This window comes from Phacochoerus africanus, chromosome 13, assembly GCF_016906955.1.
Source record: "Phacochoerus africanus isolate WHEZ1 chromosome 13, ROS_Pafr_v1, whole genome shotgun sequence".
NCBI lineage: Eukaryota > Metazoa > Chordata > Mammalia > Artiodactyla > Suidae > Phacochoerus > Phacochoerus africanus.
The window spans coordinates 18,385,896-18,411,384 of NC_062556.1; the positions used below are offsets into that span (position 1 = coordinate 18,385,896).

General features: G+C 40.2%; 1 protein-coding gene across 13 annotated transcripts in view; it reads left to right on the forward strand.

The window, feature by feature from the left end:
• CAB39L (calcium binding protein 39 like) overlaps window positions 1-25,489 on the forward strand; it is a 102,828-nt gene that overhangs the window by 73,470 nt on the left and 3,869 nt on the right. For 12 of the 13 annotated variants that reach the window (XM_047755919.1, XM_047755920.1, XM_047755917.1 and 9 more), the window contains 4 exons: window positions 2,614-2,782; window positions 6,999-7,058; window positions 11,388-11,453; window positions 15,897-16,040. In XM_047755919.1, coding sequence (XP_047611875.1) covers window positions 2,614-2,782; window positions 6,999-7,058; window positions 11,388-11,453; window positions 15,897-16,040 — 439 coding nt within the window. The remainder of the gene's footprint in view (window positions 1-2,613; window positions 2,783-6,998; window positions 7,059-11,387; window positions 11,454-15,896; window positions 16,041-25,489) is intronic. The other variant, XM_047755930.1, reaches the window with a different exon arrangement.

The following is a 25,489-nucleotide window of genomic DNA, read 5'->3' on the forward strand; positions in this document are numbered from 1 at the left end:
TTGCTGTCTCAGAGAAATGACATTTCCACCCTTGGGCACAAACTACTGTGATAGAAAGACAAGTGTTCTGACCCAGGGTAGCATTTTAAAAAATATTCTCTTGGTTCTCAGGAATAAATAGCACATCACAGATGGTTCCAATAATCTTCACCAAATGAAAGGAAAAAGAGAACTAATTATCCACAAAAGTTGGAGTAGAAATTTTTTTATAGCTAGTCTCAGTTTGACAGTCGAGTTAAGAAATGAGAAAACATTGGTTAGAGATCATACCGCTTCTTCTGTAGGCCAAAGTTTGTGCCTCATTAGCGTTCTCTAGTATTAAGAATTTTAATCAGAGTTTGAAGTTTATTAAATTTGTTATATGCCTTGGAGACAGGGGAAGGGATGGGAGGTAATGATAAATGAGACCTAGCGATCATGTGGAGGTGGGGGTAGAGGAGAAGAGAAGGTGGCAGGATAAGTAAAACAGAGCCTCAGCAATTAAGTTGTTTGTCACGAGGTAAAGAAGACAGATTTATAAACAATTTCTTACAGTGTACCATAGTACAGAGTCAGAAAAGTGCTAAAGTGGCTGTTGAAGGCGTATGAAGGAGGCCGTGAATGGTGCTGCATGGGAAGTGATTGGAAACACTTCAGGGAGGAGGTGGCATTTGAACTAAAGATAACTAAAGCTAAAGAGGAACTAAAGCTGAGGGAGTCTCTTTGAGGTGGAAGCTTAAGAAGAGGACTCTAGGTTGAGAGAATGGCATACCCCAAAGAATTAAGGGATGAGAGGGGAGATGAAATCGAAAAGGTAAGTTTGAAGCAAAACAGCAAAGTCCATAAATATCTTACGAGTAAGTCTGGATTTTAATTGTCTATCCCTGTGGTTCTTTCTCTAGGTCAGCAGTCTTTTGTTTTATATTGTCTTAAGGACTCTATCAATAAGTTACACTGTTTCTCTTCTTCATATTTCAGAAAACATACCCCTCTTTATAACATTTTTAATAAAACCCACTTTATAACTCTTCCATGTTTACCAAAAATTGATTTGCAATTTCTTCTAAGAGAAATTGCTGACACTGTAAATTGGCCTTTTGAAATTATTCTGCAAAGAATCATGCCTATCTGAATATATTAGCATTTAATGTTAAAATGGGAGTATTCCGATGATGTTCATGAATATTATTCCACATAAAAAGTGACCTTGTCTGGGACAGAAACGAATACATAACACCCTGGTTTAATGAAATCTCTCAAATACCTTTCTTCACTATTTTCCCCCTGTATTTATAAAAGCGATGTTGTAAATTAGCCTATTTCTTAAATTGTGGAAAAGAGATTTTACTCTTGAATCTGAATTTCATGTAAATATGTTATTCTTGAACCCTCAGTTTCCCTTACTGCAAGTTTATTCCCCACCCTACTCCAGCTACAACCTCTACAAGTCCTCTTGACTCTTCCTCTGAAAGATATGCAACCTGTTCTCAGTCTATCCTCCCAGCCCAAGCTGCCATCATCTCTAGCTGGGCTTCTGTTCCTCCTACTAGCTAGCCTCCCTGCTTTTGTTCTAGCTCCTCAGCCCATTCATTCTTCCCTGTTTTATAAGATTTTCTGCAGGTAGCCAGAGTGACCTTTTTAAAAACATAGTTAGGCTGTGTTGATTGCTTGCTTTAAACTTTCCAAAGGCCTCCTATCACACTTAAAAAACAAACTCCTTACCTTGGCTTACAAAGCTGCTGGTTTATAAGCTTTTACAGTTAGTTCCCTTTGCCTGGAATGCTTTGCTGCTTCCCTGACCACTCAGTCTAAAGCAAAGCAAATTAAGTCGTTAAATTCTAATAGTGTAACTATTTTGTCTTCCGTTTCATAGCACTGAAGTATATGAAATAATTGTGGGACTTGAAGGCCTCTTCAAGGAGACAGAACTCAAAGCCCCTGGCCAAGACAAGGATTACAAGCCCCTTGTTATTGCCCACCAGTCTCATTGTAATGCTCCCTCCCCCACCTTGAACAACCTGGCCTACTCCTTCTTACCCCCTAGTAGGAAAGATATGTGGCCCACGCCTCACCTCGCTCATATAGGGGCATTATATGCCCCCAACCAACCAGCAAATGTGTTGTAAGACCCCTCTGTCCCCAACCAGTCAGCAGGTCAGCAGATGTATTGTCAGCCCTGGCCTCTCCCTGGGCTGTAAAAACAGATATGACCGAGCTCCGAGTCGCCCCTCCCTGATTATCAGGAAGTTGCCTCACGGCACTGGCAGCATCTCTTATCTCAATAAACTTTTCTTTCTCTTCACTTTGCTATGCTGGAAAATTCTTTTTTCCTACCCACGTGCATGGACCATGACAATTATCTTTTCATTGTTTATAGTCTGCCTCCTCCCCCACCAGACCCATTCTCACTAAAATGTGAATGCTAAGGAGGCAGTGACCTTCTCTGCTTACTTTTATAGTCTCAGCATCCGGAATAGTGCCAGGCACATGGTAGGTATTTAGTGGGTGTTGAATGAATGGTGTTTGAATGAACAGTGACAAATGGTATCTAAGCTTCTGTTAACGGCAGTATTGAAATGGTTCTTTTGATAACATTAGTATTTATTCTCTATTTCTCTCTTGTTTATGCTTTAGATATGAAGCCCCACAGATTGCCTTACGCTGTGGGATTATGCTGAGAGAATGTATTCGACATGAACCTCTTGCCAAAATCATCCTCTTTTCTAATCAGTTCAGAGATTTCTTTAAATACGTGGAGTTGTCAACATTTGATATTGCTTCCGATGCCTTTGCTACTTTTAAGGTAATTTTTTTTTTCTGAATCAGGTGCGTTATTTATATTCAGCATTAGGTCCTTTGACCTCTGAAGAGGCGGTTTAATTTTAAAAAGCAGAAAACTGTATTCCTTAGGCCTGAGCATAGCCAACTGTGTATGATCTGGATCATAAGTGGATTCAGTAAATAGAATGCAATCTACTAGACCCATCTGTCACATTGTGGGTAAAGCAGTTCAGAATGCTTGTCATACGCTCATATGGGCTTATGAAGAAGACAAAGACACAGAGTAAGAAAGAAGAAAACTAATGAGAAAAGCAAAGGATGAGGGAGGAACAAAGAGAAGGAAAGGGAAGGAGACAGACGCTGGGGAGGGGGGACCACAGGTGGAGAGAAGGGGAGCAATGAAGGCAGCAAACATGGACTTGTGCTAGGATGCTGTGAAACCCCAGGAGCCTTCTCTGTTTCACAGGCGACTAATCCCACCCAGCAAAACAACAGTTGTATGGGTGGCTACAGATGAAGCTCCGCAAGAGTATATCTAGAACACATGGGTAGGAAAGGCCTACCCATGCATTGCACACAAATTGCATTGCACACAAAGGATGGTTCCATTTCTTTCTAGCAAATGTCTGTACCTAACCAACTAAGGGGATGTTCTCTATTATTAGATACTGCAGTCCGATTTTTTTTCTCTTTTCTATCTGATGACTTTGCTGTCATGGAAACAAGTTAGTTCCTTTATTTAAAAAACCGTAAATAAGACTTCACAAATAACTGTAAACAGAGACCAGCTGTAATGGAGGGGAACAAGCAAATTCAATTGAGTGTTTATTTTTGAAAATTTCCCCCCAAATTTTTCAACATTTAATAAACTATATTTGATAATAATGTCTTGCATCATATGTTCAGCCCAATTTAATTTTCAGCACCTTATTGAATCAGAAAAATAAACTATGGTTATTTGTACTTGAGCATATTTTCCGTTGGACTTAAGTCCTTGAGAATCTAAATAACCACAAAAAGTTTCCTAGTGTGCTACCAGTATTAAAATGCCAATTTTCTATGTTTTACCAAAATGCTGTGGTTTATATAGTTTAATGAGCATGAGTCACTTTTTTTTTGTTTTTAAAGTAGCTCATTTCAAGGGAATTTGTTTGCTTGCTTGCTTGGTTTTCAGTTTGGGCTTTTGGTTTTGACTTCTTAGACTTAACATTTTTTTGTTTTGAGCTGCAGGATGTCTGTTGCCCAGTTTAATCATTAATGTTTTAACATTGTTGGTTTATGTTTTTGTCGTGGTATTGTCTACAAATTGTCCTTCCCCAAAAAGATTCCTCTGAGCACAATCTCTTTCATCCCTTCAAGAATCGACATGATAAGAAGTGGTTCGAATTTCCATCTCCCTCTGCACCTGACTTGCTGTATGTCCTTGAGCAAGTCCGTTAACCTTTGAGTCCCATCTCCCTCATCTGTGAGAGGAGGAAAATAATCTTTGTTTTTGCAGAGTTGTGAAGATCAGAAACAGTGTCAGTAAGGTGCTCAGCACACTCCTCAGCACGTGGTAAACCCTCAGTAAGTGCAGCTGCTGCTGGCTGATGTAGTATCATGTCCCTGCCCCTGAGGGTGTCTCTGTCATTTCACCCCCGAGTTCTCTTAAGCCGTGCAGAATTCACTAAAATCTCAATACAAAAATTTTTTCATGAAAAAAAATTTTAGCATAATATTTAGACTATACAGAACCTAGTCCTGTCAAAACAGAATTGTTAGGAGGTGGGATGAAAGAGCACACTATTTCAAATGCTTTTTAAAAATGTTAAATTCTTTAAAATTTGAGCTTTATTTTTCTTGGCAATTGTCTGCCTTTTCCTTTTGGGGTGGGATCCTAGCTAGTATTTTTTCCCCCACTCAGTTATTTGATCTATAATAATGCAACAACTGTATTTGATATGTGTTATGCGTATATACAATGCATGTATGTGGGTGTGTGTGTAAATATATACTTACATATATTTATGGCACACTCCCTCCAGTTTTGTTCGTACATTTATTATGTATGTAAATTTGAGGGTATATCCATGCATATATAATGTAGAAACGCTCATGTAAGAGTGTGTGTGCAGGAATCATTTAGTGGCTGCAATTATCATACACACGTGCTGGAGGGAGTCCACCTACCATATTGTATTTTCTACCATTGGATTTTTAAAGTTATTTTTTTCCCTTGGAATTTGAAGGACTGCTACTAACAGAACTCCCTCCCTAGTCCTCTTTCTTTGGTGTAACACTAATACATAGTGAAAGGAAAACCTTCCCAGGCAGCACTCATCTGCCTTTCCGTTGCCACCTGAGGCGCTGGGAGATCCTGGTCCTCACGCTGGAGGAGGATGACTCATCACAGGAGCAGAATCCGTAGGAGCAGCGGTCCACAGTGCCTGCTGCCACCCATGCCCGGAACTTCTTTCTTTTTCTTTTTTTCTTTTTTCCTTTTTTTTTTTGTCTTTTTGTCTTTTTAGGGCCACGGCCGCAGCCTCGGCACATGGATGTTCCCAGGCTAGGGGCTGAATCCGAGCTGTAGCCTCCGACCCACGCCACAGCCACAGCAACACAGGATCCAAGCCGCCTCTGCGACCTACACCATAGCTCACGGCCACTCCGGATCCTCAACCCACTGAGCAAGGCCAGGGATCGAATCGCAACCTCATGGTTCCCAGTCAGATTCGTCTCCACTGCGCCACGACAGGAACTCTGGGAACTTCTTTCTAACTTGGGTCAGCTCAGAAAATCACTGATATTGTTCAGGAGATTGGAGAAGAGACTATCTGAAAACTAGGCGCCCCAAATATCCACTTAGAAAAAGGATTAGGGGAGTTCCCAGGTGGTGTGGTAGGTTGCAGATCTGACATTGCCCACTGCTATGGTTGGAGTCGCTGCTATGGTGTAGGTTCCATACCTGACCCTAGAACTTCTGCATGCTGGAGATACAGACAAAAATAAAAAATAAATAAATAAAAAATAAAAAATTGGGACGCCAAAGGATGCTGTGGAACTATCTTATATAGGAACTAATTTGAATTGTGAACTGGGATGCACCAGAAATGAATTCCTTTGAGGGTTTTCCTATTTTAAAATTCTAGTCCTAGAATATTACTGCATGTTCTACTGAGGGGAAAAGCACATGTTTCCACTGACAGGCCTAGTGGGCACTCCAGCTGTGATGATGAATAATATGAAATGAAATGAAAGCCAGTCTCATTATTTTGAACTTGAAAATTGTAGAGCAAAGTGCTTTAAATATTTAACTTCTTATTGAAATAGAAACAAGTGAGTTTTACCATTGCTGCTGCCTCCTTTTTTTCTATGAGGTTGTGTTGTGTATCTTCTATATGCTTTAGGAAGTTTTAATTAAATACGTATTAAAGTATAAGAATTTATTTTGGAAAACTTGAAAATTCTTTTTAGGTTTTTAATTAAATTCTGCATCGTACCCTAGCCAGGGTATTTAGCCTTTCAGCATACAAAAGGGATTAGCTGAGGCTTGTTTTCTTTCAAAGGTGAGTTAAGGATATAATTTAGGTGTGAATTGACAGTCAAACATTCCTTCATAATTTTGTTCAGTTTTCTGAGAGTTATGTCTGTAATTAGATTAGGCTACTTGTCTTCAACTTTGAAGGTTGCATTGTGCTACATAGTAAGTGCCCAACACTTCAGCCCATTAATCCACCAGCAGGGTGATCCTGAGATGGCACTTCTTTTTGAAATAGAAATCATTTCATGCATCATAGGCATCTTGAAAGTGGTTAAGGAAAAAAAACTAAAGGTTAATCATTGAAAATCCTAGATAATGGTTTTAGTCCATTCAGAGTTCTCTTTTAATAGTTATTAATGCCATTTTTAAAAGATCACCATAAACTTAATTTGAATGTTTATTATATCATATTCACAATGTAAAGTTATGGCTTGAAGAAATACACTGTAAACTTGTCTCTTAGGTGACATTTGTTTCACTAGTTGAATTATTTATATAATCTAACAGTGATATGAATTTAAAACATTCTTTGTTGTTTTTAACATGAAACAAATTGTTTTACATCTTAAACTAAGAATGGAAAAAACTTTGTGATGTAAATGAAAATATTCTGAAACTTTTATGTTTCAAATTGATGGACTTAGAAAACCTTAGAAGGAAAAGAGATTTATCAAATGTATTATCTATAATAATTTTGTTTCATTTGTTTGTTTTCTAGGATTTACTAACCAGACATAAAGTGTTGGTAGCAGACTTCTTAGAACAAAATTATGACACTGTAAGTAGAAGTCATGTTTAAGTCTTTACCTCGTTCTCTCCTCCTCTCTCTTCTTCCTTCATAGATCTGTTAATACTTACTCCTGTTTATGATACACAATTGAAACCAACCATACACCCAGTTGGTTTATTACGTAGAAGCCAGGTCATCAGGAAACTATGGAAAGTAAAGGCTGGTAGGAGATCAGGGCTTTCTCATGTTTCACATCTCTTCCTGTGGTGCTCTGGAGCTCCAGGAAACAACTAGCACCTGCTCACTTTGGTCTTAAGAGCATCCATGTTGCTTTTAAGAGGCAGGAGGTAACCCCAAATGGACGAGCACCCCACCCTTACTAAAATCATTTTACTTGGTTGATAATTCGTTTTACTTACTAGCAGAAATAACAAAATACCTGTCTTCCAACTCCCTTCTCTAAGGATGCATCTGTCTCATCCTTTTGAGATTCAGCTCCAATTGTTACTGAACCAAACTTACCCAACATGCAGCAAAGTCATGACATGAAATTGTGAAGAAGGAAAATTCAGCATTTATTGTAAGACCAAGCAAGGAGTGGGGGGAGGCTAATGTTCAAAACACTCAAATCCCTAAAGGTTTTCAGGGAAGGATTTTTAAAGGCAGCATTAGGTGTGAGGGCTGTGAGGTGCCTCACCAGCTCATGGACAGTCTTCTGACTTGTTTGTGGTGAGGTTACCGGGTGGTGCTTCAGAGGTTAACGTCGTCATCCTTTTGGTTCCAACTGGTATGGGGTCTGCATGTGTGTGGTCAGTATGCAGTTAACGTCTTCCACCTGGCGGGAGTTTCCGAGTCCATAAAATAAGTCAAGGGTATGGCTCAGGATATTATCTATAGACCTTGAGGAAGAGCTAAAGGTCCTTGAACTTGTTTTCTGCTACACTGTTATTATTTTGTCTTGCATGACTGTTCTCCTTTGTTTCTACATTTTCTCGCTTCTCTGATTAAATCTGCTCTTTGGAACTCAGGGAAGGCCTAGGAGGCTAAAGCTTTTCTACAAAGGAGAAGTTGGGGGCTCAGGAAGGTATGTCCCCCGGAAGGCCCCTTGGGGTCCTGCCTGGCTTTATAATGTGGCTCTTATAGACGCGCTCCCTAATCCCCCCACCTCCAAACACACACACACACACACACACACACCCCTCTCTCTCTCTCCCCACCACCTCCCTCTCTCACACACATTTTCCACATTGTATTCTTATGATGTGTCTTTACATCTTCCTGACTGGTTTTTAAACTCCCCCGAAGGCAGGCGCCTTATCTGTCAAACACAGAGGTTCAGAATACAGTACATTCTTTAGTCCACTTGCTTTCCTTCGGGATCCTGCTCTACCTCTTACTAATTGTATGATCCTGGACAAGTTGCTACACCTACCAAAAGATGAAGATATTAATAATGCCTCCTTCATAGAGTTTATAAAGTTTTTAGGATAGTACCTTGGTAAGCACTCAATATTAATTTTTATCTTTACTACTTATATCCCTATTACCTAATTCAGTGCCATACATTTGGTGGTGTTAAATGAATATTGAATGAGCAGACTCATAAGAGCGGCTATGCATATGCTAAGAAATAGCGTAATTAAAGTCGAATGTAGCACAAACCTAGAAGCAAAACTTTATAAGCTTTGTTCCAGTATTAGTTTAGCTGATCTAGACCAGTACTGTCCAGTTGAAATGTAATGCAAGCCACTGTGTAATTTAAAATTTTCTAGGATTTCCCTTGTGGTGCAGTGGGTTAAGTATTTAGCATTGTCACTATAGCAGGTTGGATCGCTGCTGTGCTGTGGGTTCGATCCCTGGACCTGGAAACTTCCTCATGCCATGGGAGCAGCCAAAAAATATATTTTTTAATAAAATAAAATTTTCTGGTAGCCACACAAAAGATAAAAAGAAATAGATGACTGTGGGAAGATATGGAATACCCTATGTCTTCACACATCCAAATCGCAGAAATTAAACTATGACTTTTTTATTCAGTTGTTTGCTAGTCTTCTTTTGACTTGAGATTAAGAATTATCAAAAATGATTTTTGGGGAGTTCCCATTGTGGCTTAGCAGTAATGAACCCAAATAGTATCCATAAGGTTGCAAGTTCAATCCCTTGCCTCACTCAGTGGGTTAAGGATCCAGTGTTGCCGTGAGCTGTGGTGTAGGTCACAGGCATGACTCAGATCCCTAGTTGCTGTGGCTGTGGTGTAGGCTGGCAGCTGCAACTCCAGTTCCGCTCCTAGCCTGGGAACTTCTATATACCACAAATGCGGCCCTAAGAAAACCAAAAAAAAAAAAGAAAAAAAAAGATTTTCATATCCTAAAATTATCAAAAAAATACCCATGGAGGAATTTTCTTTTTTTTTCTTTTTTTTTTTTTTCTTTTTAGGGCTGCACCCCAGCATATGGAAGTTCCCAGGCTAGGGGTCAAATTGGAGCTACAGCTGCCAGCCTACACCACAGCCACAGCAACACGGGATGTGAGCCATGTCTGCAACCTACACCACAGCTCATGGCAACACCGGATCCTTAACCCACTGAGCGAGGGGAGGCCAGGGATCGAACCCGCAACTTCATGGTTCCTAGTTGGATTTGTTTCCGTTGCGCCAAGAAGGGAACTCCCCCATGGGGGAGCTTTGATTAAAGTGCAAAACAAGAAGGGAGAAAAAGATTGTTGCCAGAGGTATCCAAAGCTTCAAGACTAAAAGGAAATCACATGTTTTTTATTATTTATTTATTTATTTATTTATTTTGTCTTTTTGCCACAGATTTTTTAATTTAGCAAATGAACTGTTCTTATAGTTTGGTTGTTCAGTAGCTATAGATGCTGGATGGAATGTTAAAGAGTCAGTCAATGTTGCATAATAATAAATGAAAATAAAGAAGGCAACAATAGCTTATGACAAAACCTGTACTCTCAACTACTAATCTTTCATGCAGAATGAGTGAGATAAACCTGTTGTGCAATTTGCATTCAAGGATAATAAGCAACAATTTGAGAGACCATGAACTCATTTTCTTTGACCCTTATTCACCTAAATTTGTCTTTATATCTACAGTCAGTTCTTTGTAATTTAGTAGTTTCGCAGACGCTGAGCCCACTGCACTGACCTGAACATTCGTTTTGAGAACTCTGTGCTCTATAAACATTTGATACCTCTTGCGTTTCATATTTCTTTAGCCGTAAACTTGAAGTTGGAGAACGAGAACATGACCTAAAATAATGAAACTGGTAACTTGGGGAGTCGATGATACCTTAAATACATGTATCTGCATTTTATAGTTAAAATTTACCACAACCTTTGTGTGATCCATTTGGAGACCCGCAAAATCTACCTCGTGTTTCGTGACAATTAGAATAAAGAATAAGCCCTTCATATAAAAGAGTATAATTACCATGACTTTAATGTGAGCTTCATGATTTTGTTTTTACTTTTCACTTTCTTAATTCTCTATCGGGACTTGTCAGCGGTGTGCACAGCTTGCCCTTATCACACACGCACACACACACCTGCCACTTGGCCCTCTGAGGACCAGGACCCTTTCCCACCCTTCTCAGGCCCTGACCTCTCTGCCTTCAGTTCTCTGCCGGGTGTGCTCCTCCCACCTCAGTGGTCTCTGAGTGCGTCTGTGTAGCGGGAGGTTGACCCTGAACTTCCCCAGCTGCTGGCGCTGGCGTTCAATCAAAGCGCCTAGGCAGTGATGGGCGACCAATCACATTAGGAAACAGGCCCAATCATCAGTAGCCCCCAGCCTCTGGGGAGCGTGAAAGTGCTCCAGAGAGGCCAGTTGGGATTAGCATGGCCATCATGTAGCAGAAGTAGGCCTATTGCTCTACCTGTTCGTGTCATGAATTTGACAGTTTGAGTCTTTGAGTTGCTGTGTATTTAATCTTTTCTCAGATGTTATAGACTTGATAGCTACTAGCAAGACTCTAGAAACATATTTCTTGAGAATGGCTTAAAATGAATTAGGCTGCAGCTCAATAGACAAATTAATAGATGTTTTATTCAAAGTGATTTATTGGGAGGGCTCAATTACTCCATTTTTCTACTCAGCTTCCAATTTGCATAGCTAAAATAAACCAGAGAGAAGCATGTGCCTGGCCCTTGACTCCTTGTCCCCCAGCATCTTTACATGTAAATAAGGAAGGGGAAACGGGGAAGCCTCCCCATGGACAGTGGTGTTCAGCCCAGGGATGAAAGCACAGCCTTTGGGCTGGGCTGGGCTAAAGGGTCAGAGATTTACTTCTGAGGCAAAGAGCAGGCAAACTTAATGCAGAGAAATCACTGCTGGGTTTACACTCTAATAGTTCTTTTCTTTCCATTAGATTTTTGAAGACTATGAGAAGTTACTCCAGTCTGAGAATTATGTGACTAAGAGGCAGTCTTTAAAGGTAATATCAAATTTCTTTAAGTTAGAGTCCCCAGAAGTTGATATGTTAGTAAATGACTGGTTTAATAGTGGACCAGTAAATACAGAAAAATTAAAGTATCCTCTGTTTTTTTGTAACTTGAGAAGTACGTTCTATGTCATTCCTGTACTTTGTAGCAAAACAGTGTAAGTGCCCTGGTTCAAATACTTTTTGAAAGTAACAATGTAAGTAATAAATACAGGATGAGGGGTATGTGCTTATGTATATGTAACCAAATGGCATGTGTGATTTGAGATTCTGTCTCCTATGAAATGCCTATGGAAAGGCCCCTCTCCCGCATCAGACGGGGACCTGGCAGAGTAGGGCCACATCTGTCTGTGAGTGGCCCTCCCTCCCTCAGTAAAAAGATACCTCGAAGCAGCCATTTGGCCAGGAGGAGGGGAACATCTCCTGAGGGAGTGGGATGTTGGCTAGAGCTGCATCTCTGCCCTTGAGATCCTACTCAGAAATGCAAAAGAATGTTGTTGGCAGGTAATAGTTGGCTGGTTTTTGGTTAAGCAATTTCTATGATGCTTGAGCTCACTAAATATTATTTTATATATTATAAAATATGTTATTTTTACATGTTGAGATGTTATTACAGAACAAGGCACTTGTTTCTAAATATTGGATAGTTTTATGCTAAAGTGGTACATCTGTTTTGTACCACGTATTTGTCAAGTCACTTTCCCCATGAGTGTGTGTTGGCCTTGACCACTTTCCCGGTCCTTGCCCCCTTGCTGCTCTGCTTTACCTGTTGATGGGGAGGTCAGTGTACTATTTTCAGCCAGTCATTCAGCACTCTTTATTGAGTTTCTCCTTGTGTAGAAACCCATACAGAGTGATCCATGTAGAAAAAAAAAACATCATGGGTATGCTGCTCCGCATGCTAGAGCCTGAAGTGATGTGCTGGAGACATCCGTGCTGTGCTCTCCCAAGTCCGGAAAGCTTGTTCAAAGCAGTTGAAGGTTGGAGTTCCAGTCATGGCGCAGCGGAAACAAATCCGACTAGGAACCATGAGGTTGTGGCTTCGATCCCTGGTCTTGCTCAGTGAGCTAAGGATCCGGCGTTGCTGTGAGCTGTGGTGTAGGTTGCAGACTCGGCTCAGATCTGGCGTTGCTGTGGCTGTGGTGTAGGCTGACAGATTCGACCCCTAGCCTGGGAACCTCCATATTGCCATGAGTGTGGCCCTAAAAAGCAAAAAAAAAAAGGCAATTGAAGATAAAGATACAACCTGTTGGTACCCGTGTACCCAAAGAACAGACCCAAGGGCAGTCAAACCAGGAAAGCTGGTCACCTGGGAGGGGGTGTAGAAATTGGAGCAGTAAACAGGTGACAGTGCTCTGAAGGGCCAACATATATAGAGCCAATCACTCATAAATTTTCCAAGTCCTTCCTTTTTTCAGTGGGAATCTGTCAGATACTGGACCAAAGTAGGGAAGTTAATATGAACTAAGGTGACTGAACCAAATTGGAATCAAGAAAGCTGAGGGTCGTGGACTTCAGCAGTTATCCTTGTATCATTTTCCACAGTGCCGAGAACTTGTGACAGAATTTTTTCTGTGATTGACTCTCTCTAGGGCCTCAGGCAAAGTTATGAAGATGACAGTTTTTTACCCAAACATCTCCCTTCTTGGTCTTCTTCCTGCTTTTCTTTCGCACCGTCCCAGCATCCCCACCCACCCATGTGCTCATTGCCCTCATTCTCTTCTCAGCATGTCTTCAAACCCCCCTGTCCTTTTCCCTTGTTGATATTTAGAAAATGGTTAGAGCAGAGCCTAGTACATGGTAAGACCCAGATATGTTTTCTGAATAAAATTGAAATAAATTTCATTAATAAACACTCCTCGTTATTGTGCCCAGAGTTCAGTCTCTGGAAGGTATCGATCTATTCTAAAGAAATAATTGGGACTAGAATATGAGTTAGACTTTTTCCTACCAGGATGCATTTGCAGTTAAATATAGAAGCCTGTTAACCCAGTGGATGTATGACTAATACATGTAATCCAAATTTGGTGGGTAGCCAAGGGAACAAGAAAGATTCCTCACCGCTGTGTGCTACCACCCAGCTCTCCGCCATCCAGCCTCTCTTTCCCTTTTCATGTGGTTCTGTAGCTGGAGACCTCAGTGCTATTCCCAGTGACAGTGGCAAAGAGCACTTGACTTTGTACAGTATCTGGTACAGAAAATCTCCTTTTGGAGTTCCCTTCGTGGCTCAACAGTTAACGAACCTGACTAGGATCCATGAAGATGCAGGTTCAACCCCTGGCCTCGCTCAGTGGGTTAAGGATCCAGCGTTGCCGTGAGCTGTGGTGTGGGTCGCAGACATGGCTCAGATATGGCGTTGCTGTGGCTGTGCTGTAGGCTGGCAGCTGTAGCTACAATTCTACCCCTAGCCTGGGAACTTCCATGTGCCAAGAATGCGGCTCCAAAAGGCAAAAAAAAAAAAGTCCCCTTTAAACTCTCCTTTTTCAAACTGATTGTTTCCCACCTACTTACAGATGATCCAGCCCACTCAGAAGGCCTCTTGGTTCTTTATTAATCTACCCACACATACTACATGGGCTGCTATTTCTCCCTAAAATCCTTTACAGCTCACTCTCTCACAAATATTTGATTTGCAGTATGATAAAAACTGAGCCCTAGTTAGACAGTGAAAACACTAGTAAAAGGGAGATAAAGTATATCAAGAATACAAATGTGGTTAAAATCCTTACTGAAGAGTTGGCTTTTTTGAATGCTAGATTATAGGCAGAGACATTGCTGAGATGGTTTTGTATCACACTGTTCAAGGAAAGAGTTCCTTAAGTATTGTTTGCTCTTCAGAGTTCCTGTTGTGGCGCATAGGAAACGAATCCAACTAGGAACCATGAGGTTTCGGGTTCAATCCCTGGCTTCACACAGTGAATTAAGGATCCAGCATTGCCATGAGCTGTGGTGTAGGTTGCAGACGCAGCTTGAATCCTGCGTGGCTGTGGCTGTGGTTGTGGCGTAGGCCAGCAGCTGTAGCTCATATTCAACCCCTAGCCTGGGAAGCTCCATATGCCGTTGGTGCGGCCCTAAAAAAAAAAAATTTTTTTTTGCTTTTTGGAGAATTGGATCTGTGGTAGCAGTATGTTTTATTTTGATGTAACTATGCTTATAGCTCTGGATTCTATTATATTTTGCACATAAATGTCTCATAATTTTAGAAAACAAGAGAGGGTAGGTTATTATAACTGTTTACTTATACTATTCTGTGAATAATAAACTGTCTGAAAACTAGGCTATTTTCTGATTCCAAAGTAGTTGCTACCTTTTCTTAATCATATTCTAAATTTTTCTGAATTACCTTGGGGTGCTTAGATTCCTGGCATCAATAAAAAATAATTAACAGAGAAATTCCTTTCTTCATGTGACACAGCTTAGGAGTTTATTTCTTCTTCAGAAGCCTGGAAAGAAAGATTTAATTACTAACAAGAAAGATTATCATGCAAAAAGAAGCTTGGTGGAATTTTGGGTTTAGGGAGGTCTATGGTCAATTTCATTAAACACAAAGCTGTGGGTTTTGTTTTTGTTTTTGTTTTTGTTTTTGTTTTTTGCTTTTTGGGGCCACACCTGCACATATGGAGGTTCCCAGAATAGGGGTCTAATCGGAACTGCAGCTGCTAGCCTACACCACAGCCACAGCAATGCTGGATCTGAACCGCATCTGTGACCTACACCACAGCTCACGGCAACACCAGATTCTTAACCCACTGAGTGAGGCCAGGGATGGAACCTGCAACCTTCTGGTTCCTAGTCAGATTTATTTCTGATGCACCACGATGGGAACTCCAGAATTTATTCATCTTATAATTAAATGGTCAGATCCAGCATTGCTGTGGCTGTGGTGTAGGCCAGCAGCTACAGCTCTGATTCGACCCCTACCCTGGGAACCTCCATATGCCGCAGGTGCGGCCCTAAAAAGACAAAAAAAAAAAAAATCTCAAAAAAAAAAATAAATGCATTAAGCATTGACTTTAGCAAAACTTTAAGTAAAGTTTAAAAGTAACAATAAAAGTAACTACAGTTTCAACTTAATAAAAGTAACTACAGTTTCCATGCTTGTGCTTTAAGATGCACTTAAGGACTCTGAGGGTTTTTTTTTTTTTTTCCATGTCAGCATCCATAATTCATTTATATTTTGTGTTCCAATAAGAAGTGAGGTATATTTTGTTTGTTTGTTTGTTTGATTTTATTTTTTTATATATTTTTTTAATTTTCCCACTGTACAGCAAGGGGGTCAGGTTATCCTTACATGTATACATTACAGTTACATTTTTTCCCCCACCCTTTCTTCTGTTGCAACATGAGTATCTAGAAGGTATATTTTGAATAAGATGACTCTCAGACAGACCCCACTTTGGTGGTGTTTCTTTTGGTTGGTGTTTTTGTTTTTTGTAGCTGCTTGGTGAACTGATCCTGGACCGGCACAACTTTGCCATCATGACAAAGTACATCAGCAAGCCGGAGAACCTCAAACTGATGATGAACCTCCTCCGGGATAAGAGTCCCAACATCCAGTTTGAAGCCTTTCATGTCTTTAAGGTAAAGTGCAAGCTGCAGAAATAATGTGGGCATTTGTTTTCCAGTTTCAAATGGCAAACTCCCTACTTGGTACCCTTCTTTATACTGGAGAGAAATTAAATAGGCAGTCTTTCTGTTTTGTGGGACTTAAATTTTAGAGTTATTTTAATGAATTTCCATTTATTTCTAAAAGATTTGCTGACCACTCCATATCTCTAAATATTTTCATTTTTTTCACTGAGAAAATAGGTGGATTCTGTTTCCCAAAAGTTACTGAAATAGTCAGTGATTGAGTTGAAGCCCAAGCCTGGAGTGTCAGGATTTGAATGCTTTGCTTCTGCCTTAAATGAAACCTAAAGAAATACTGAATACTAGTCATTTTAATTACTTGTTTAGAACTATTTTAATGCATTTTTAAAGAAAACTATTTCATATAGCATTTGCTTTTTCTTTCTAATGTTTTTTCTTCAATATAAGAGTAATAAAATCACTTCTTAGAAACTTTAAACAATAGATTTGTTTAAAAGTTGGGTAGGTGTGGGAATTTCTGTCATGGCTCAGTGGTTAATGAACCCGACTAGGATCCATGAGGATGCAGATTTGATCCCTGGCCTCACTCTGTGCGTTAAGGATCCGGCGTTGCCGTGAGCTGTGGTGTAGGTCACAGACACAGCTCGTATCCCACTTTGCTGTGGCTCTGGCGTAGGCCGGCAGCTGTAGCTCCCATTGGACCCCTAGCCTAGGAACCTCCATGTGCTGTGGGTCGGCCCTAAAAGGCAAAAAATAAAATAAAATAAAAAATAAAAGTTGGGTAGGTGGGAGAAACCTTATCTATAATCCCATACCTCTGACCTAACTAGGGTAAAGACTTTAGTAAATTTTATTTTCCTGTGCACATGTTTGAAGGGTTTTTTCTGCAACTATATTCACAGTATACAAAAAATTGATACCCTAATTTTTCTCACTTAATGCTATACCATAAGTGAACACTAATTCGTTTTTGATATATATGTTGTTTTTAAAAAGAGCCAATACTTTTATTGGCATCATAGTTTTTCATTGGATATATTTAGTTTACTCAAATATTTCCATGTTGTTAATATTTAGGTTATTTCCAGTTTTTAGCTACAATGAGCATTTTATGTATCTAGCTATTTTTATCCCCATATTTAGGGTAATTTTCTTGGGATAGATATCTAGAGTAGAATTAAGAGAACAGAGAGTTTCAGGCCTTGTAAATTTTTTTGTCTTTATGATATATATTCAGTGATTGAATTTGTAAGTCTATAAATGGGAGACGCAACAGTTTATAAGATATGTAATTAATTGCTGCTTTGAGAGGTAAATATCTTTCAGCCATCAGATCTTTATTGTCCAAAAAGCCACTAGAGCAATTCAAATCTCAAATTAATTTATAAATTTATAAATTCCATTTAATTACATTCAAAATCCCAACAGGACTTTTCCTAGAACTTGACAAGCTCATTCTAAATTTGTATGATAGAACAATGGCCCGAGGTTTTTCTGTGACAATTTCCAAGGAAAACAAGGTAGGGAAATCTGCCGTGTCATATTTTAAGACTTATTATTGGATTTATAGTAAATGCAGACACTATCATTGGCACAGCGATAGATAAATGGAACAACAAAACAGAGTAAAAGACCCAGAAGTCAGCCTATGCAAATACAAAATCTGATATTTGGTAGTGGAGGGATTATAAATCAGTAAAGAAAAGGTTACTGTTAATAAATGGTTCTAGGATAATGAATTATTCATATAGAATATTCTACCCTCCACTGTATTCGGAAATAAATTCTAGGTAAAGATCTACACTTGAAAAGTAAACTTTTTTAATTTTTAGAAGAGAAAATAGGAGACTTTTATGATGTTGAGGAAGGAGGAATTTTTAAAAAGCATTTAAAAATCATAAAACATAATAGAAAATATTAATGTTTGACTACATTAAAACTTAAAACTTCTGTTCAAAAAGACATCATCAACAAAGTGAAAAAAACAGGACAAAATGTGACACACATGACCGATAAATGATTTAGAAAAAGACAAAGAATTCAGGAGTTCCCGTCGTGGCTCAGTGGTTAACGAATCTGACTAGGAACCATGAGGTTGCAGGTTCAATCCCTGGCTTTGCTCAGTGAGTTAAGGATCCGGCGTTGCCGTGAGCTGTGGTGTAGGTTGCAGACATGGCTTGGATCCCACGTTGCCATGGCTCTGGTGTAGGCTGTTGGCTGCCGCTCCAATTCAACCCCCTAGCCTGGGAACCTCCATATGCCGCGGGAGCGGCCCTAGAAAAGGGAAAAAGAAAAAAAAAAGACAAAGCATTCAATAGAAAAATAGGCAAAGAATACAAGTTGGCAATTTATACATGAGGAAACCTGACTGGCCAAAAAGTGGGTGAAGATGCTTGTCTTAGTAATCCTGGAAATGGCATCAAAATATCCGCGAGGCATTCCTTCTGTAGCCCAGTGGAGTGAGCATCTGACTGCAGTGGCTAGGGTCGCTGTGGAGGCGCCACTTTCATCCCTGGCCCGGTGCAGTGACTTAAAGGACCGGTGTTGCTGCAGCTGCAGTGTAGGTCACAGCTGCAGCTTGGATCCAGTCCCTGGCCTAGGAACTTCCATATGCCATGGGTATAGACATTAAAAAAAAAAAAAATCAGTGAGATATCGCTTTACATTTTTCGTATGGACAAAAGTGTTTAAGTCTGACAATATCAAATTTTGGTAAGGATAGAGGACAACAGGAGCGCTGTAAATTGGTACAAGTACTTGGGAGAGCAATTTAGCAAAATAAAGGACTGAAAGCATCCATACTCTTCAGTCCTGAAATCTCATTTCTTGACAATTTCTTAGGGGAAACCTTTCTCACACACATAAGGAATTGTGTACCAAAATGTTTATTGCAACATTGTTTAGAGTGTTGTAAAATGAAAAACAAACAAACAAACAAATGGGTATTTACAGGTGACTGGGGGGAAAATCGTGGTATGTTCGTATAATAGCATTAGTAATGGGTTAAAATGAAGACATGTGGATCAGTGTAAATAAATCTGAGAAACGTTGAGTGGGATAAGCAAATGTTAAAAGAATGTTGTTTACTTAAAGTTTAAAAACATGCAAAACAGGAGTTCCCATCCTGGCTCAGTGGTTAATGAACCCAACTAGTATCCATGAGGATTCGGGGTCGATCCCTGGTCACGCTCAGTGGGTTAAGGATCTGGCGTTGCCGTGAGCTGTGGTGTAGGTTGCAGACACGGCTTGAATCCAGCAGTGCTGTGGTATAGGCTGGCAGCTGTAGCTCCAATTTGACCCCTAGCCTGCAAACCTCCACATGCCACAGTTGAGGCCCTAAAAAGACAACAAAACAAAACAAAACAACACTATGTATGGCTTCATACATAGGCACTTACTTGAATAGGAATGATAATTACCAAATTCAGAATAGCAATCACCTCAGGAAGGGTACGGAAGAGATGGTATCATGAAGAAGTGCCTAATAGCTTCAATTATATCTGTAATATTTTATTTTATTAAAATTCTGAAGGCAAATATGGCAAAAATGATAGAGCTGGTTGTGGGAACTTGAAATCTGATATGTCATTGCCGTGTTCTTCTCTGTGTTAGAATTATTTCACTTTTTTAATTTTTTTTTTTTTGTCTTTTTGCTATTTTTTGGGCCGCTCCCGCGGCACATGGAGGTTCCCAGGCTAGGGGTCGAATCGGAGCTGTAGCTGCCAGCCTACGCCAGAGCCACAGCAACGCGGGATCCGAGCCGCGTCTGCAACCTACACCACAGCTCAGGGCAACGCCGGATCGTCAACCCACTGAGCGAGGGGAGGGATCGAACCCTCAACCTCATGGTCCCCAGTCGGATTCGTTAACCACTGCGCCACGACGGGAACTCCAGAATTATTTCATAAAGAATAAACACAGGAAGGAGTTCCCTTCTTGGCACAGTGGTTAATGAATCCGACTAGGAACCATGAGGTTGTGGGTTCAGTCCCTGGCCTCGCTCAGTGGGTTGACGATCCGGCGTTGCCGTGAGCTGTGGTGTAGGTTGCAGACGCGGCTCGGATCCCGCGTTGCTGTGGCTCTGGCGTAGGCTGGCAGCTACAGCTCCGATTCGACCCCTAGCCTGGGAATCTCCATGTGCCGCGGGAGCGGCCCAAAAAATAGCAAAAAGACAAAAAAAAAAAGAAAAAGAAAAAAAAGAAAAGAATAAACACAGGAAATACCCTGGTGTCTCAGTGGGTTAGGGATCCATCAGTGCCACAGCTGCAGTGCGGGTTCCATCCCTGGCCGGGGAACTTCCTCATCCCACAGGCATGGGGAAAAAAAAAGAATAGTTACAAATCGGATAAAATCAAAATAGGCTCTTGTAGGACAGGAAAATGCCTGCACACTATAACATGATAGACCCCTCTCAAGACCCATCCTTTCCCATGGAAAAAATTATAGATGTCTATATGTCTTGTCATTCCAGTTCCCACAGAATTTTAATATTTCATCCTAGATGAGAACAAGCTTCATATAATTTTCTTCCAAAATGCTGTGTTATAGAAGTATTCAGTGGGTGGCAAAATAGAAACACCCCCTTCCATCTTCTGATATCATAATTGAATCATCTCATTATTGGACAGAGTAGGTTAACCACTTGTTTACTTGTATGTGTGTAAACTGGGCTTACCCTGCTCCCTAACTTCCACTGAAGTAAAAACTGAATTGTTAACTTGCCAAAAATAATATTTTGTTATTTAGAAAAAGTAACAGTAAAAGTTATTTAGAAAAGTAGAGTTTTTCCACAGTTCTTTATTAAGCACCTTCTGTAAGGTACAGAAAATGTGAAACATGTTACAAAAAATGCCTTTGCCAGATTATGAGCGGCCAGTTTTCATTAGCTTGCTTGATAAGTTCAAGGGCTTGAATTAGATGCCATTTCATTTTCTTTGCCACTGACGAATGGGATGATGTGATGGGAAAAGACTGGATGGAAGTCGAGAACCCCGGGTCTTCACTGCCACTCGGTTGCCACCAGTGACTTTGGGCAAATCCATCTGGATCTGTTTCCTCACTTTTAAAAATATTAAATTTAGGGAGTTCCCATGGTGGCACATCGGAAATGAATTCAACTGGGAACCATGAGGTTGTGAGTTCGATCCCTGGCCTCGCTCAGTGGGTTAAGGATCTGGAGTTGCTGTGAGCTGTGGTGTAGGTTGCAGATGTGGCTCTGATCTCATATTGCTGTGGCTGTGGTGTAGGCTGGTGGCTACAGCTCTGATTTGACCCCTAGCCTGGGAACCTCCATATGCCGTGGGTGTGGCCGTAAAAAAAAAAATTAAAGTTAAATTAAAATTGGAAGTCTAAATCCAAAATACTGGGTTCAGGAGAATACTAGGTTTGTCTCTGTGATTCTGCCTCTTCCAGAGATATGCCCTGTGTGAATTTAGGAATCAGCTGTGAGCTGATCTCCCTCTCCCTTCCCTGCTAACCTCCTTCATAGCAAAGGACCATGTTGCCACTTGCCACCAAACCATGTAGAGAACGCGGGTGCTCAGTGCTGTTCCTCTCACCTTTCAAAACTGCTGGAACTTGAGCACGGCCAGCGCCAGAAAGGGTCCTGAGTGTACTACTGTGTCCGTCAGGTCCTCACAGGTTGGCCCCAATAGGTATGTCCATGAAAACAAGAAGCTCCACCCTCGCGTACTCCCAAATCCAAAGCCAGCTTGACAGGTCACCTAAAAAAGTGTACAGAACAAGAAACATCCTGGTCAAGGATACCATCCATGTGGTCTTAGTGAAAAGAATGCAGAATCACTGATTAATTTGGTGAAAGCCTAACTCCATGAACTACGCACTTCCTTAAGGACCCCTTTTTAGCAGGTCAGCTGTTCTAGTCACAAGGCACCTAATCTAAGTCTACTGATGAAGAAAGCAGTTGATACCAAGGGAATTTAGAAATCGGCTATGCGCTGATGTAATTATAATTTTTCAAAAAATTTTAACAATACCGTGAAAAAGTGTTTATGTCAATGTAATGTTTTATCAGCTAGTTTTAGGTAGTGTAGAATGCTCAACTTCGTCATGTCCTCATTTGAGCTCATTTTTGCTTATTTAACTAAGAGGTGGAGAAGAAAAAGTGAAAAATGTAATGAAGGCCTTGCTTTTTTCTACTTTTTAAAATACTTTCTTTAAAAATTCATAAAACAATCAACTCTAAGTTTGTTTGTGGATTCACAATGCATATTTGTGACTGAATTTAACAACCTCACCAAATAAGTACAGAAATGTATTACTCATGGCTGATAATTACCGATATTACTGATAATCCTGGCGCTGAATATTTACAATATTATTACCTACTTTTAAAAATATTTTTGGAGTTCTCGTCATGGCTCAATGGTTAATGAACCCACTAACAAACTAGCATCCATGAGGATGTGGGTTCGATCCCTGGCCTTGCTCAGTGGGTTAAGGATCCGGCGTTGCCGTGAGCTGTGGTGTAGGTCACAGACGCGGCTCAGATCCCGAGCTGCTGTGGCTCTGGTGTAGGCCGGCAGTTGTGTTCCGATTCGACCCCTAAACTGGGAACCTGCATATGCCATAGGTGCAGCCCTAAGAAAGACAAAAGAAACAATAAATAAATAAAAATAAAAGCAAAAGCCATAAAAAATAAAAATAAGGAAAAATTTTAAACTTGAAAACAAATTTAACATTTTTTAAGGTCTATTATACATTGTATGGATTCAGTGGAGTTGATCCAGTGATGCCTTGTCTGCAGATTGCACTATATTTTACATTTATTTTGGATCAAAACAGAGCCGCTTAGTTTATTCCATATATTTAATCTTTAAAAAAAATTTTTTAGGAGTTCCCGTCATGGCTCAGTGGTTAACGAATGCAACTAGGAACATGAGGTTGAGGGTTCGATCCCTGGCCTTGCTCAGTGGGTTAAGAATCCAGCATTGCAGTGAGCTGTGGTGTAGGTTGCAGACGTGGCTCGGATCCTGTGTTGCTGTGGTGTAGGCCGGCGGCTACAGCTCCGATTAGACCCCTAGCCTGGGAACCTCCATATGCTGCGAGAGCAGCTCAAGAAATGGCAAAAAAGACAAAAAATTTTTAAAAAATAAAATGATTTTTTTAGAAAGAGTGTTATGAGTTATTGCTGTAGTTTTCACAAATGCCAGACAGTTTCTAGCTAAAACTTTTTAGCAGCTCACTGGTGAATAAATGGTAAACCAGAGGAGTCCCACGTTTGGCTCCAGTCTGTGATTCCCTAACATAGCAGGTGTTCTGTAAACATCAGGCATTGTGTGTAACAGTGTAAATGAGCCTGGGGTACTTTTTAAAAATAGTAGCAATTTTAGTTTATGGTAGTAAAATTCACATACAATTCACCATTAACCATTTTAAAGTATGCAGTTCAGTGGCACTTGGTATTTACAGGGTTACACACCTATCGCCATCTAGTTCCAGAACATTTTCATCATGGCAAAAGGAACCTCTGCCCCCACTCAGCAACTGCTACACAATTTCCCTTACCCACAGCCCCTGGCACCCACAAATCTGCTTTCAGTCTTTATGCATTCTCCTATTCTGGATATTTCATAGAAATAGAATGACACAATATGTGCCCTTTTGTGTCTAGTTTCTTCTTCTTTTTTCTTTTTTGGCCACACCTGTGGCCTGCAGAAATTCCTGGGCCAGGGATCGAACCCGTGCCAAAGCAGTGACCAGAAGCAGTGACCTGAGCTGCTGCGGTGACAATGATGGATCCTTAACCCACTGTGCCACAAGAGAACTTCATGTCTTATTTCTTCTGTTAGCATCATGTTTTTAAGGTTCACCCATGTTGTACCATGATCAGTAGTATTCATTCCTTTTTATGGCTGGATAATGTACCATTGTACGGATTTATCACAATTTGCCTATCCATTTGTCAGTTGATGGACTTTTGGCTCTTGTGAATAGTGCTGCTATGAGTTTCATGTACAAGTTTTTGTTTGAACAGATGTTTTCCATTCTTTTTGGTATACACCTAAAAACAGAATTGCTCAGTCTTATGGTAATTCAATGTGTAACTTACTGAGTTACTTCCATACTGTTTTCTGTAGAGGCTGCTCCATTTTACATTCCAACCAGCAATGTACAAGGTTCAAATTTCTCCATTCCTCACTCATTATTGTTATGTTTTTGTTTTTTTTTAAATTGCAGCTGGCCTGTCTCACTGTAGTTTTGATTTATGTTTCCCTAATAACCTAATAATGTTGAACATTTTTTTCACATGCTTATTGGCCATTTGTATATCCTCTTTGGAGAAATGTCCATTCAAGCCCTGTGCCCCTTTTCAAAAAGGGTTGTTTGGAGTTCCCTTGTGGTTATTAGGTTAAGGACCTGGCATTTTCACTGCTGTAGCTCAGATCACTGCTGCAGTGCAGGTTCGATCCCTGGCCCAGGAACTTCTGCACGCTGTGGACGTGGCCAAAAAGAAAAGAAAAAGGGGTTGTTTGTCTTTTCCTTGTTGCTTTGTAAGAATTCTTTATATATTTCGGATACCAGACACTGGTTGCATATATAATTTGCAAGTATTTTCTTACATTCTTCATGTTGTCTTTTCACTCTCTTGATGGTGTCCTTTGATTAAGCAAAGGTTTTAAATTTTGATGAAGTTCAGTTCGTCTATTTTTTCTTTTGTTGCTTATGCTTTTGATGTTGTAACTAAGAAACCATTGCCAAATCCAATGTTATGAAGATGTAACCCTATATTTTCCTCTGAAAGTTTCATTAACTCTTATATTCAGGTCTTTGATAGACTTTGAGTTAATTCTTGTTTGCATTGTGTGGTAACGGTCCGACTTCATTTTTTGTATGTGGATATCCAGTTGTCTCATGTGAACGGTGTTTTTTTAATTATAAAAAGGTATTAGAGTTGGTCACATACTTTTTCTGCATCAGTTAAAATGATCGTATAGTTTTCTTTTCATGTACTAGTAAGTTTCCTAGAGCTGCTGTAACAGAGCACCATAGATTAGGTGTCCTAAAACAGAAAGTCATTGTCCCAGCATTCTGGTAACTAGAAGTCCAAGATCGTGGTGTCATTAGGATTGGTTCCTTTTGGAGCTTTCAGGGAAAACCTATGCCTCTCTCGTAGCTGCTGGTGGTTGCCAGCAACCCTTGGCCTCCCTTGCCTTAGAGATGCATAGCTTCAGTCATCACGCAGCATTTTCCTCTGCATATCTCTGTGTGTTTTTGTGTCCAAATTCCCTCTTCCTCTAAGGATACTGGTAATTGGATTCAGTCCCAAGCTGACCCAGTATGACCTCATCTTAATTTGATTGCATTTGTATTTCCAAATAAGGTCATATTCCTAGGTACCAAGGGTTAGGACTTAAACATTCATCTTTTGAGAGGTTGCAGCTCAGCCCAGTACATGTGGGGTATGACATTGATTGATC